This window comes from Arachis hypogaea, chromosome 9, assembly GCF_003086295.3.
Source record: "Arachis hypogaea cultivar Tifrunner chromosome 9, arahy.Tifrunner.gnm2.J5K5, whole genome shotgun sequence".
NCBI lineage: Eukaryota > Viridiplantae > Streptophyta > Magnoliopsida > Fabales > Fabaceae > Arachis > Arachis hypogaea.
In genome coordinates, this window is record NC_092044.1 from 114970670 (window position 1) to 114983030 (window position 12361).

The 12361-nt window shown below is 37.8% G+C and overlaps 3 protein-coding genes across 8 annotated transcripts; 1 reads left to right on the forward strand and 2 right to left on the reverse strand.

The window, feature by feature from the left end:
* Positions 1–4197: 4197 nt before the first annotated feature.
* On the reverse strand, positions 4198–5655 carry LOC112712242 (thioredoxin X, chloroplastic). The gene is made up of 2 exons (XM_025765073.2): positions 5079–5655; positions 4198–4642 (listed from the first exon to the last, which is right to left on the reverse strand). The coding sequence occupies exons 1-2, from the start codon at positions 5400–5402 to the stop codon at positions 4436–4438; spliced, it is 531 nt and encodes a 176-aa protein (XP_025620858.1). The 5' UTR covers positions 5403–5655; the 3' UTR covers positions 4198–4435.
* Positions 5656–5661: 6 nt separating this feature from the next.
* On the reverse strand, positions 5662–9038 carry LOC112712239 (pentatricopeptide repeat-containing protein At3g59040). The gene is made up of 7 exons (XM_025765071.3): positions 8783–9038; positions 8395–8695; positions 7980–8270; positions 7629–7877; positions 6990–7114; positions 6665–6763; positions 5662–6412 (listed from the first exon to the last, which is right to left on the reverse strand). The coding sequence occupies exons 1-7, from the start codon at positions 8848–8850 to the stop codon at positions 5857–5859; spliced, it is 1689 nt and encodes a 562-aa protein (XP_025620856.1). The 5' UTR covers positions 8851–9038; the 3' UTR covers positions 5662–5856.
* A 53-nt stretch (positions 9039–9091) lies between these two features.
* On the forward strand, positions 9092–11512 carry LOC112712241 (E3 ubiquitin-protein ligase RING1). Of its 6 annotated transcripts, none has more exons than XR_011866119.1 (3): positions 9114–10269; positions 10422–10535; positions 11286–11512. XR_011866119.1 is itself a non-coding variant. In XM_025765072.3 (2 exons), the coding sequence occupies exon 1, from the start codon at positions 9184–9186 to the stop codon at positions 10168–10170; it is 987 nt and encodes a 328-aa protein (XP_025620857.1). In that variant the 5' UTR covers positions 9092–9183; the 3' UTR covers positions 10171–10182; positions 11286–11512. The 6 variants fall into 6 exon arrangements, 1 of the variants encoding a protein (XP_025620857.1); XR_011866118.1 differs by having other exon boundaries at positions 10422–10531; XR_011866121.1 differs by having other exon boundaries at positions 9114–10182.
* Positions 11513–12361: the final 849 nt, after the last annotated feature.

Consider the following 12361-nt stretch of genomic DNA (forward strand, 5'->3'; position numbering starts at 1 on the left):
AAGCTATGAATTAAGGTGGTACATCATGAAGACTGAAAATCCCTAATGAAACGACTCTAAGTATTGGGAATAAAAAAAGAATCCAACTACAAACTAGAAGTAAATTTCATAATTCCACATTTTAATCTATCACATTCAAAAATTGGGAAAAAAAAACTGAGAGAAAAGAGTAATATTTTAAATAAATTTCTAAAAAAGCTAATTAAATATTCGTGTTTGATAAAATTTTAATGACAGTTTCTAAATTTTTATTTTGGTAGACAAATTAATTTCTATATCACATTGTTTGTTTTATAAAAGAATATTAATTTTTTTAAAATTCTTAGAATCTCTTATATATTTATTAAATAATGATAAAAGTTGATTTATCTAACAAAAAAATGATAAACTAATTTAGCTATTAAAATTTACGAGGATTAAAGTGCGATTAAAACTTTATTACAGGTAAAGTATTACTCAAAATGTATTGCTATGTTTCTATAAAATAAATAATTTCTCCCCGCAGAGAGACAGCTGCTTCAGTATGATTGCCATTTGCAAAGCATCCCTTCCAAAGTTACCCCATTGTGTTTAGTTTCTATTTTCTCTCCATTGGAAATATCATTAATTATTTCATTCCTTCCAAGCGGCTACACAACCATCCTCTATGTTGCTTTTGTTTTCGATAAAATAAGACAAAAAACAAGACATAAAAATTAAAGACATAAAATTTTATAATTTTGTATTTTATTTAGAGATAACCTAGAACAAATTATAAAAATTTAATTTATTGTTATTTTTTTATTCAAAAAATTTGAAACAAAAAATATAATAATAAAAAATATAATTATGAAAAATTAACAAAAATAATAAAAATAAAAAATAAAAATAAGTTGTATCCCTTGTTAGTGTTTACATGTCTTTCTTGTTAGAATAGACATAAAATAGACTAATTTATCTCTGGACACATTATTTCTGTCCATATCTCATCTATTAAATATAATTTTGTATCCCTAACCTGTTTCAACATCCTGTCTCTGTAAACAAACCTAGCCCTGGCGCCCTCCTTCTCTTTCATTCTTTTGTTCCTCTTCCAATTTGATATGTAACTTTGACTTCCTTTAGATATAGCTAAGAGTGGTTGACTAGAAAAGATCAACATTTTCACTCCAAACAATCAAAAACCATGTGTTGGGATTTTTCCCTCTTCCCTTAGAACCTGGATACCAGAGGATGTTTGATGATCATTAGAAAATCTATTTATCGCATCTACGGCAATACTGTAATTTTTATCATGGGGTTCAGGAAAAGATTCTGAATCAACCATCTCTTTGAAAATCTCAAATGCTGAAATCAAGTTTAGATCAGACAAGAAAGCACTCATCAATGCAATATAGATGAATGAGTCGGCTTTCATTTCTCTCTGTTCCATTTCGCGCAAACGAGGGAGGGCTGTAGTTGGCCTACCGCATTTGCAAAGACCATGAATGAGTGCCATGAAAGCAATTCGATTCGGCGGACAACCCTTTTTTTCCATCTCTTTCCAAACCAATAGAGCATCATCAGGCCTGTCTTCTCTGCATAATCCATCTACCAAAGTTGTGTATGTAATGATATTTGGTTCCCTACCTTCTCCAGACATTTTGGAAAGAATCGCCATAGCCTTATCAATAGAACCATTCTTGCAACAAAAATCTATTAGCGAATTGTATGTAACAACTGAGGGGGAGAGACCCTTCAAAACAATGTCATCCAACAAATTTTCAGCCTCTGCGAATCTGTTGGCTTTGCAAAGCCCACTTATCATTATGTTGTAAGCAACCACATCAGGGCAGCGGCCACGAGAACACAAATTCCTGAATAAATTCAGAGCTTGATCTAATTCCTGCATCTTGATCAAGCCACCAATTGCTGGAGAATAGGACACTATATCAGGAAGGAAACCTTCTTGAATCATGCTGTTAAGGAAGTTACATGCTTCTATTGCCCTCCCATGATCACATAGCTCTTTCACAATACAGGTTGAATGTTTTATCCACGGTTCATGCCCACAAGCACGCATCTCCTTCAGCATATTGATGGCTCCTGAAACATCCTTCCTTTTACACAGGCACCCATATATTGAGTTGTGAGTGAAATGAGTTGGTTCAATTCCTGATTCTTTCATCGCTGACAAAAGCTCAAAGCTTTCCTCCAATCTATTGGAATTGCATAGATCATTGATCAGATTGTTATAGATTGAAATATTTGGTTTGCAAGCTAATTGTTGCATATCATGGACGAGGCTCAGCGCAAGGTCCAGCTGACCATTTTTGAGCAGGCCATCAATAACAATGCTGAAAGATGTGATATTAGGTAAAACCAATCTCTTGACTCTGATGAAATTATTTGTATCAGCATCAGTACCAGATTTGCTTCGAATCATCATCTGAAGAAGGTGATAAGCTTCATCCATCAACCCATCACCAACATAACTATTCAAAACAGCATTATAAATCAAAACAACAGTTTTATCATCTTCCTCTTCCGGGATTTCTTCTAGTATTCTCACAACCATAGTCTTGTCTGAAAAAGATGACAGCAAGTTCGTGAGGATTCCAACATCAGGTAGGATGCCAAGTTCCTTCATGTCTGAAATCAAGCTCAAAGCTTTGTTACTCTCTTTATTCCTGCACAGTCCTCTAATCAGAACATCATACAAGGAAACATCAGGAGTGAAACCAGCCTTCCTCATTTTATCAAACAACTGGAGGGCCTTATCAATCCGAGACTCTTTCACAAACCCATGAATCAGAACACAGAAAGTCTTCTCATTCATTCTCATTCTCTGCTCCTCCATTCTCTCCACCAACTCAAACGCCTTATCCACCTCACCCCACTTGCTGAAAGACAAAGCCAGCATGGTCCAAACACGTTCATCAACCCAACCCTTCTCCTGCATTGTGTTATAAACACTCAATGCCTCTTCAAACCTGCGAGAATTGCAATAGGCCTGCATGACCGGGGTCAAAGTGAACTTATCAAATTCCCAACCAAATCTGCGCATTTCGTTCAACCTCTTCTCCATCAAATCAACGGAACCAGACTTAGACAAAGCCTCCAACAAGCAATTGTAACAGTAATCATTTGGAATGCAGAGACCCTTCAGGCGCATTTCATCAAACACCTCGTTTGCTTCATCAACCAACCCAGCACTGCCCAGGCACCGAACCAAGAAACCGAGTGCCCCAGGGGGGAAAGAGCAACGAGATTGGACGATGTCTTTCAGAAGAGACTTCAAAGGAGGAATTTGGCGGGAACGGGACAAAATTGAAGCCATGGCATTGTAGGTGTAGCAAGTGTGGCGGTAGCCATGTTGGGTTGAAGCCCAATTGAAGAATGTGTGAGCGAGCTTCCAGCTGTGGAAGCGGTTGAGGACGGATTCGACGAGGTGAGAGGTGAGGAAGGGTGCGATTTGGGTGAGTTCAGGGGTGTCTGGAGTGAAGGGTCGTTTGGTGAAGATGGAGATCAGGGCATCGACGTGCGTAGAAGAAAAAGAAGATGAAGTGGGTGCTTGAGAAACCGAACGAGTGGTGGAAGTTGAAAGTCGTAATCTTTTGGAGAATAAGAGATGACAAAGAGCACAGGGATTCGGTTTGAGGATTCGCACTGCCATGAGAGAGAGAGAGAGAGAGAGAGAGAGAGAGAGAGAGAGAGTGTGTGTGTTACACCCTGTAAGAAAATGTTCTTAATATTAGTCCAATAGTTTCACTTAGGTTGGCTACTGTAGGATCTCTTGGTGAATCACACAGCACATGACCCGTTTAGAAGTTCCTTTCCCCTATGAATTTGTCTATTTTTAAAGCTTCCTTGAGATTAAGATACTATAGCATGGCCTTTGTTCATGTCCTATAAGATCTTTATTTTAAATATTTGGGTTTTGCTCTTTTGGAACAATGATCATTGTAATACTTCAATTACCTTTATGCCATACCATTTTTGCTTTTCAATCTATTACACTGCTCTATTTAACATTGAAGTCAGTTATATATAGTTGCATTTCTAATATATTGAATTCTTTGCTACTTCCACAATTGTCTATAACTTTGTATAAACATCATTGTCATTCATGCAGAGAAGAAGCAGCGCTGGGGATACTGGTGGTGCTGCAGATAGAGCTCTGAATCACTAATTTAAGGCTTCCAATTTTGTGGAATAAAATTTTGTAATAACATCAAATTTCACAACCCTAATTACATTAAGCCTCTTGATTGTTTAACAATGTTACCAATTACACTTCTGTCAAAGGAGAAGAAATTTATACACCTGAATCAAACAACAAAAGGAAACCCAACAAGGGATAGAAAGTCACAAATTTACTTAAAACAAAACATCCTGTATTTGCAGCTTATGTTATACAGTTGACTCAAGAATGTAGAAATCCGGCAAACCGAGAGGGAAACAGAATTTCGACTCGCTACGAAACTGAGATTGATTCCAATAAAGCATCCACATACTCTTTGAGTTTAACTTTGGTGATTGCACCTTCTCTTCTGCTTTCTGGAACTTCCTGCCCATTCTTGAAGAGGATCAATGTTGGTAGCCCATAAACTTTGTACTCTTCGATTAGCCTAGGGTTCGCGTCATGATCAATCTTCACCACTGTTAATCTGTCTTCATATTCCTGCAATTTATGATACAAAACATTTCAGTTTGAGAGAATATCCTTAAGAACATTCAGCAAGAAGTTCTGTTCATCGAACCAAAATCACCACCTCATATGTAAAGATATCACCATGACCTCATATGTGTTGCATTTCTTAAAATCCTGTCCTCATTTTCATGGTTCATCAAGGTTATAAATCATCCCAAGCTTAAGTATGTGTTGCAAGCATGGCAAATATCTCTCTATTAAAAAACTCACACAGTGGTTTTTTTACTTTCGTTTCATTCAATGAAGACATGAAATAAGACAACACTCTAATCAACACTCTAAATTTTGTTATCAAAAGAAGAATTATTTATTGTTAATTAATAATAAATAAATTAACATACTCAGATAGTAAAAAAACGACACGATAAATTCTTCAGGAAAAAGGAATTTAGAGGGCGAGAGAGACCTGAGCTAGGGATTCCATAGCGGGAGAGATCAAACGGCAAGGACCGCACCAGTTAGCGACGAACTCAACGAGAACGGGACGGTTAGCCTTCAAAACAGTGTCGTTAAACTGTGTCTCGTTGATCTCTGTGATGGCGGTGCCGCACGTAACGGTGAATTGACGGGAACAGCGGAGCTTGAGGCATGTAGTTCTTCTTTGGGAGGAATAAAAGGAAAGCCTCGCCGGAACGGAGCAGTGAAACAAAGGAGCAGCAGAGTAGGAGGAGGCGGAGGAGGTAGATGCAAGTGTACGGAGTGGAAGCGCCGGAAGTGACAGCGATGCCATTTGTGAATCGCCAATCGGAGATGAAAGACTCAGTGAAGTTCAACGATAAAATATGATATGCCAGGAACCAATGCTGTCACTCTCCCCCATTTTTCATTCTTGACCACACGTACATTTTATGCCAAATATTTATATATAAATATATTTTTTTAATAAAATAATTAAATTTACCGTTACAGATTAATCAAATTTTTTGTTGCATGGTTTTTTTATCATTTTAATTTTGCTTCTGAATTTATCTCAAAAGAAAAATAAATCCTTGACAAAAGAGCTTGTTGTTATAAATGCATCAACAGTTTTTACGTATTGAAATGAACACTTTCGAAAATAATTGAAGAAAAAGAAAGAATTGTTTGTCTATAATATAATTGCACCACCGAAAAAGAAAAACATAAAGATCCTAAATTTGACAATATACAAAATTTGTAATGAGACTTCCAGAACTTCTCGTTCATCAGCTGGGAACTCTGGATTGTTCATCATAGGCCATGCTCAACTGTGCATCAAAATATTCATAATTATGTTCTTGATCGTTATCGTTATCATTATCATTCTCATTCTCATCATCATCTTCATCACCTAATTTGCTAACACCATTAACTTTAGGTAAATTGGAATGCAAGACAAGGTCATTAGCCTCTTTTCTCTCCTCCTCTGTATTTGCTGAAGATAGAAGGACGTTTTTGGCTTTCTGATCAGGACACTTCATTTCCTTGAACCAAAGGACAGCGCTGTCGAAGTCACTGGATTTTCCATATGCATCCATGATGTTGGTCAGAATAGTCTGATTCGCCTTGATGCCGCGCTTAAGCATTTCCTCGTACTTCTGTGTTACCTTCCCAAGATCATTTATCTTAGCATAACCTTTGATTAAGGTTCCATAGGTTACAACATTGGGCTCAAAACCATCTTGTATCAATCTCTTGAAAAACTTCTCAGCACCCTCCATGTCAGATGCATTCACATAAGCTGATAACATGGTAGTGTATGAGCAAATATCCGGTGAGCATCTGCATGGAGCAAGTACAATGATATGAGCAAAATGCTTCCTCAATGCTTGACAGAAAGAGATTAAATTTTAAAGGGTCATCATAATGTAAGATGCTCATTGTTTTCTTCATTTAATTAAAACATAAACCACTGTAAAAAGCGGAACCAACATTGGCGAGCACCGAGCCTTTCATTTGGCCAGTGATTTCTTGCAGAAATGGAATCCTACTCATTAATGAATCACAGTATAAGGATTAAGAAGTACAATTTACCTATCTCTTCTCATGCTCTTAAACACTGTCCGAGCTTGTTCTACCATTCCAGATATTGAAAATGCATCTAGTAAAATATTGTAAGCCTTCTTGGTTGGTCTGTGAAACAGAAGAAAAATAATTAAAAACCTTTACTAGATAAACTATAACTAAGTTGGCAAAAAAAAATAGACACCAATCAACAGCAGTAAAATATTGAGATGTTAAATTTCATCCATGAAAAAAATATAGTGTTCAGTCCAGTTGATATGCACCAGTTGACAGTTTACAGCGTTCTTTCAAGTCATGATGTAATAATAATCATATTCTTTATTCTTTAACATACCTGACACGGGCATCAAGCATTTCCTCAAATACAGCTAGTGCTTCTTCCTCCCTCCTGGCCTTCCCGTAAGCATTGATGAGTAAGGCATAGCTCACAACATCAGGTCTGAGACCAGCTCTTTGCATCTAAAATAAGGCATTGACTTCAAAATCTGATGAATTAATTATAAACAATATATTAAAGGGGGAATAAAGTAGATGAAAACTAATGGACAGTCTTGAAAATGACTCAGATCAAATAAATTTTGTGTAAAATTACTAACGGTTTGGTATTTTATAAAAAATCTGACTGAAACAAACTGGTGCTCATCATTCTGATACGAAGAACTAGGGATGAAAATTGAGTCATTACCGAAAATTTACAGCCTATCTATCTCATTTGAAGAAGCATTTCTATATAAGCAATTTTTTTCTTTATACAAGCAAGCTCAAAACTAGTTCCTTTTCTTTTGGAAATAACAAAGTAATTCAATGTTCAATGTACATGTATTAAGTTTTCAATTAAAAAAAGAGAAAAGAGTAATATCGAAGATGATGCTGCCTGTAATAAGAATTCATAGAATACAAGAGCTGGAATTAGACTATCCCAAATCTACCAGAGATTTTATGAAAGATAAGTTTGATAGACAATTAATATTACCTGATCATATATGTTTGAAACTTCCTTGTAATTCGTTTCGAATGACATCAAGCTGTTATATGTAACTGTAGATTGTTCAATTCCCCGTTCAGCCATCACTGCAAATGCCTTGCGAGCCTTCTCATAACTTCCTGCCTTCTTATACATATAAATCATCATATGAAACATCTTCTGATCTGGTTTCAAAGGTGAGTTTTCATCATTCAGTAGATTTTCAAATACTTCTTCAGCTTCTTTAAACTTGTTCCCCTACAAGCATATCAGTAATAAAAATGCAAAAGCGAAAGTCAACAACTAAGCAATATTTCATAAGGCAAAATTAAAGTGCATAGAACAAGATCTATGTTTTACCTCAACAAACGCTTTAAGTATTATCTGATATGTTACTGCAGAAGGTTCAGGGCCTGATCTCTGCATCCTACGAAATATTGTTTCGGCGCTACTGCATCGACCTCCTTTCGCATATGCCTCCATGAGTGCAGTCTGAGCTACTACATTTGGTGGATAGCCATTCTTATTCATCAAGCTCAAGACCTTCTCAGCATTATTGAAGTCTCCCAGCTTTCCATAAGCCGTTATAAGCATAACAAAATCCATCTTACCAAAATCCCACCAACTTTGAGTCCGAAGCCATTCAAGAATCTAGAAAATAAAAAATATCAAACATGTAGCAATTAATTAGAATCATCAACAAAGTACCAAGCAAGAATTTCATAGGGCCACAAAAAGTGTTATCTATATATATGTATAATTTTTCATTGTATACCTCAACAACAAAGTTCCACCTTTTGAGTTGTTTATACCTAACCAAGGTACCAAGGATAAGGTCTCTAGGAAGAGTGTGGTTTGCTTTCTTCTCAGAAATGAGCACGGAAACAGCGGAACCGGTCTCGTCAATTTGGTTCATGAGCCTCCTCCAATTCTTCTGATCAGCTTCATCAGCAGCATCCTTGAACACTTCCAATTTCTTCCTTCTCTGCATGAACTTTCTGGGTGCAAGCATCCCCATACACACCACCCCCATTCTCCCACTCATCTTCACCCTCCCAATTCCATACTCTCTCTTACTGCAGCAAACACTACACACTATTACACAACAAAAACAGGAAGAAAAAAAAGAAAAAGAAAAAGAAACAAGCTTCAAGATTGAGTACCTAGAATGAAGTGGCTTCAATGGAAGTTGTCCTAAATGGTAGTGCGTCTTCGAAATGATGCTACACATAGCACAAAACCACAAGGATGAAGAAAAAATGCGTTTTTCTCTGCAATAACACTTCCCAATCCTAAATCCCCTTTGTTGCAAACCCGGAGACGAAGCTGTAAATATCTATTCATCATTATCATTATCAACCGTTGCAGATTATTTGTCGGGCTAAGAAAGAATGAAGAAATTCGGTTTGGGCTGGCCCAATTATATTTCGGTCTGGCCCAATTATAGGCCCAATTTTTTGTTGTCCCTTTTTACGAACGGAAGGCGAAGAGAGAGGGGGTTGCTTCTTTCTCCTTCGTTTCGTTCGAAACGAAGTTCTTTGAATATTGTTGTTAGTAAGAAACCATGTCGTCCGGCGAGGCCGTCGTCGGCGGAGCTAAGCCGTACTTCTGTCACGTTTGCACCCGGAGAATCACCGTCTCCGACGAATCCGAGCCTTTCTGTCCGATTTGCCTCCAAGGCTTCGTTGAAGAATTCACCGATCCCAACCCTAACCCTAACGAAAACATCTCCTTCAGTTTCGGCCCCGATCCTTCCTCCGATGCTCAACTCCCCTTCCATCCTTTGTCCTTCCTCCCTTTCCTGCTCTCCTCCGCCGCCGCCGCCTCCACCACCATCGACCTCCAGAACCCTCGCATCTTCTCCAGTTCCTCCGGATCCACGCCGCGACATGAATTTATTCGATCCGATATGTTCGACCCGTTTATGTTTCTCCAGAACCACCTCCAAGGCCTTCGCGCCGACGGAGCAAATGTACAATTCGAGATCAACCACCCTTCAGACCCAGGGTTTCGCCTTCCGGCGAACATCGGCGATTACTTCCTCGGTCCCGGCCTCGAGCAGTTGATTCAGCAGCTAGCCGAGAATGATCCCAACCGTTATGGTACCCCGCCGGCGTCGAAGACCGCCGTGGAGAATCTTCCGACGGTGACGGTGGACGACGAGTTGCTGAACTCTGAGCATAACCAGTGCGCGGTTTGCCAGGACGAGTTCGAGAAGGGGTCGCAGGTGAGGCAGATGCCTTGTAAACACGTCTATCACGATGATTGCTTGCTTCCGTGGCTTCAACTACACAATTCTTGCCCTGTTTGCCGGTATGAATTGCCAACCGACGACCCTGATTATGAGAATCGGAATCGCCAGGGGGACGGTGGTGGTGATGGTTCGAGGTCTGGCGGTGGCGGTGGCGGTGGCGGTGGCGGTGACGCTTCTGGGGGTAGACCTGTTCCCAGGACTTTTAGGATATCTTTGCGATACCCGTTTGGTTCGGGTGGGTCTCCGCAGGAAAGTGGCGACAGAGGATGGGAAAGTAGGCAAGAAGATTTGGATTGAACCGAAGGAGATGTGAGTTTGTTATGATTTCAGGATTGAATCTTTTTTCTGTATAGTATGATACTGCTATTGATAACTGATGCCATTTTTTGTAGTTTGGTAAGTTATTTTCTTGTTGGAGTTGTAAATTATCTAAACTGCATCTTGTGATTTTAACTAGGGATTTGTTAAACTATTAATATTCTATGTGTATACTTCCATTATCTATCTTGTTATTTTGACTTGTGAAATCTTAAACATTCATATACAAGGTTTTCCTTCATTAAAGATTGTGCTTGGTAGAATGAAGTGAAAATGAACTAATGAAGAGATGTGAATGTGATGACAATGTACTAGTCTACAACACCTGAGATAGCAGCCTGTAGGTATTATCGTATTGAACTAGGGAATTTGGATCCTTTTCAACTACTTTATCAAGAATGCAGATGTTTGGTAGAATATATTTACACGCGGATGTGGTTACAAAAAGTAATAAAATTTCTCTTAGGAGGCTAGATGCAAACTAGAAAGCGAATCAGTGTGTATATCAGTATATGTTTTAACACTCTTACACCCTTCTTATACTTAAATGCAATCAATTTTATAACACCGTGTGGGGAGACGGATACTTTCTGATAGTTTAGATCGTGCACACATACATCGCATGACTTTGGTAGATTTATCTTTTAGATTTTATTCAGCAGAACTAGCTGCTAGGATTTTGTTTAGGTAAGCAGTTCAGATTTTAGTTTGATAAATATTCAAATTTGATGGTTGAGTTCATCTTTTGTGCACCCCTAGATTTGAAGAATTTTCTGAAATCCTTGATAGTTTGGTAGAACAAACTCATTAAATCTTAGCCTTAAGATGTCATAACTCATCCGCATATGCAAAATTTCTGTTGAGGTTCTCCCACTTGATGCTGCTCAATTTATCTTTTGCCATACTTTCTTCCAAACTCTTTTAGAAATATGTTTGTCCATGCCCATGTTCTCTTGGTTTACTAATTAAATGTAAATATGTGGATTGCTTGTTGGATTTTTGGATTTATTTGTGCATTCAATAATGATGAAACTACGTGTTGATATCAAATATAAGTACTTACAAGAATAGTTTATCATTTGATATATCTGCAGGTATCATTTCGTGTTGGAAAATTGGAAATTATCCCCTCGCATTGCTCTATTTATGGAAGTTCTTGTCTCTCCAAACCCGCCGTTCACCCTCTTCATCTATAGAGATACTAGGCACTGTTATTTAAGTGATTAATCTTTTTTCATGTGTACAGATCATTTTGCAGTGTTGACTACACCCTTTATTTGCTCTCTCTGTGTTATCCAATATCAATACCGCCCTTTATTTACATTCTTTCTTTGCCCAACATATCAATACCATGTCATGGCTCAATCCTTCTTCACATAGTATTGGAATGTATTAGAGTGATTAGCCCACTCGCCAAATAAGTTGGTATCACCATTAAGATCAAAATTTTAGATTAACGGTCTTCTGTGGAGGGTATTTTAATTTTTTTCTAATTATTAAATCGAATGTTGGTGTTAGTTGTTATTGTTAGAGTAAATTACTAATTTCGCCACCGAATTATTAAGATGCTGACAAATATGACCTCTACATTTGTTAACTACAAAAGTACATCTCAAATATTAAAAATGCTACAAAAATGTCCAACGAGTAAATTACCAATTATGTCCCGAAATTGTAAAACGCTGACAATAATAATCCTAATATTTGTTAAAGACAATGATACTCTTAAAAATTTTAAAAACGCAACAAATCTGCCCAACCGTGAAGTGAGTCTTTCTCCGTTAAACGGAACTTAGTAATGTGGCAGACGGGATTCCATTGTGGCATCTTCATAAGGTCTTCCGTCCCGTTTCAGGTTTACCCCTAATTCATGAAATCCTAATTGTCCAATTCCTAGTAAATGACCAGGCTAACCTTGAATGAAACACTCCATTTAAGTATGACCATTTTGGAGGCGGAAAACTGAAGAGTTTCTTAGTGTTGGTCTATGTTTCTTTTTGTCTCGTGTGTCTCTGCATTCACGTCTTGAAGTTGTTAACATCACTTGCAATCTCACATTTGGCATTGATACTAGGTGAAGAAATCTCCATTGAACGACGAAGGTTTCGGTAAGCATTCATTGTTTTCGTTCTTCATGTTATCAGTTCGTTGGGGTTTGCATGTTGTTGGT

Coding starts and splice junctions, on each gene's coding strand:
- LOC112712242 (XM_025765073.2), bottom strand. CDS start 5,402: ATGGCATCGCTGTCACTTCCGGCGCTTCCACTCCGTACACTTGCATCT. Junction 4,643..5,078: donor CTATGGAATCCCTAGCTCAG/GTCTCTCTCGCC, acceptor CATAAATTGCAG/GAATATGAAGACAGATTAAC.
- LOC112712239 (XM_025765071.3), bottom strand. CDS start 8,850: ATGTGTAGCATCATTTCGAAGACGCACTACCATTTAGGACAACTTCCA. Junction 7,878..7,979: donor TACTTAAAGCGTTTGTTGAG/GTAAAACATAGA, acceptor ATATGCTTGTAG/GGGAACAAGTTTAAAGAAGC. Junction 6,764..6,989: donor ATGCTTGATGCCCGTGTCAG/GTATGTTAAAGA, acceptor TCTGTTTCACAG/ACCAACCAAGAAGGCTTACA.
- LOC112712241 (XM_025765072.3), top strand. CDS start 9,184: ATGTCGTCCGGCGAGGCCGTCGTCGGCGGAGCTAAGCCGTACTTCTGT.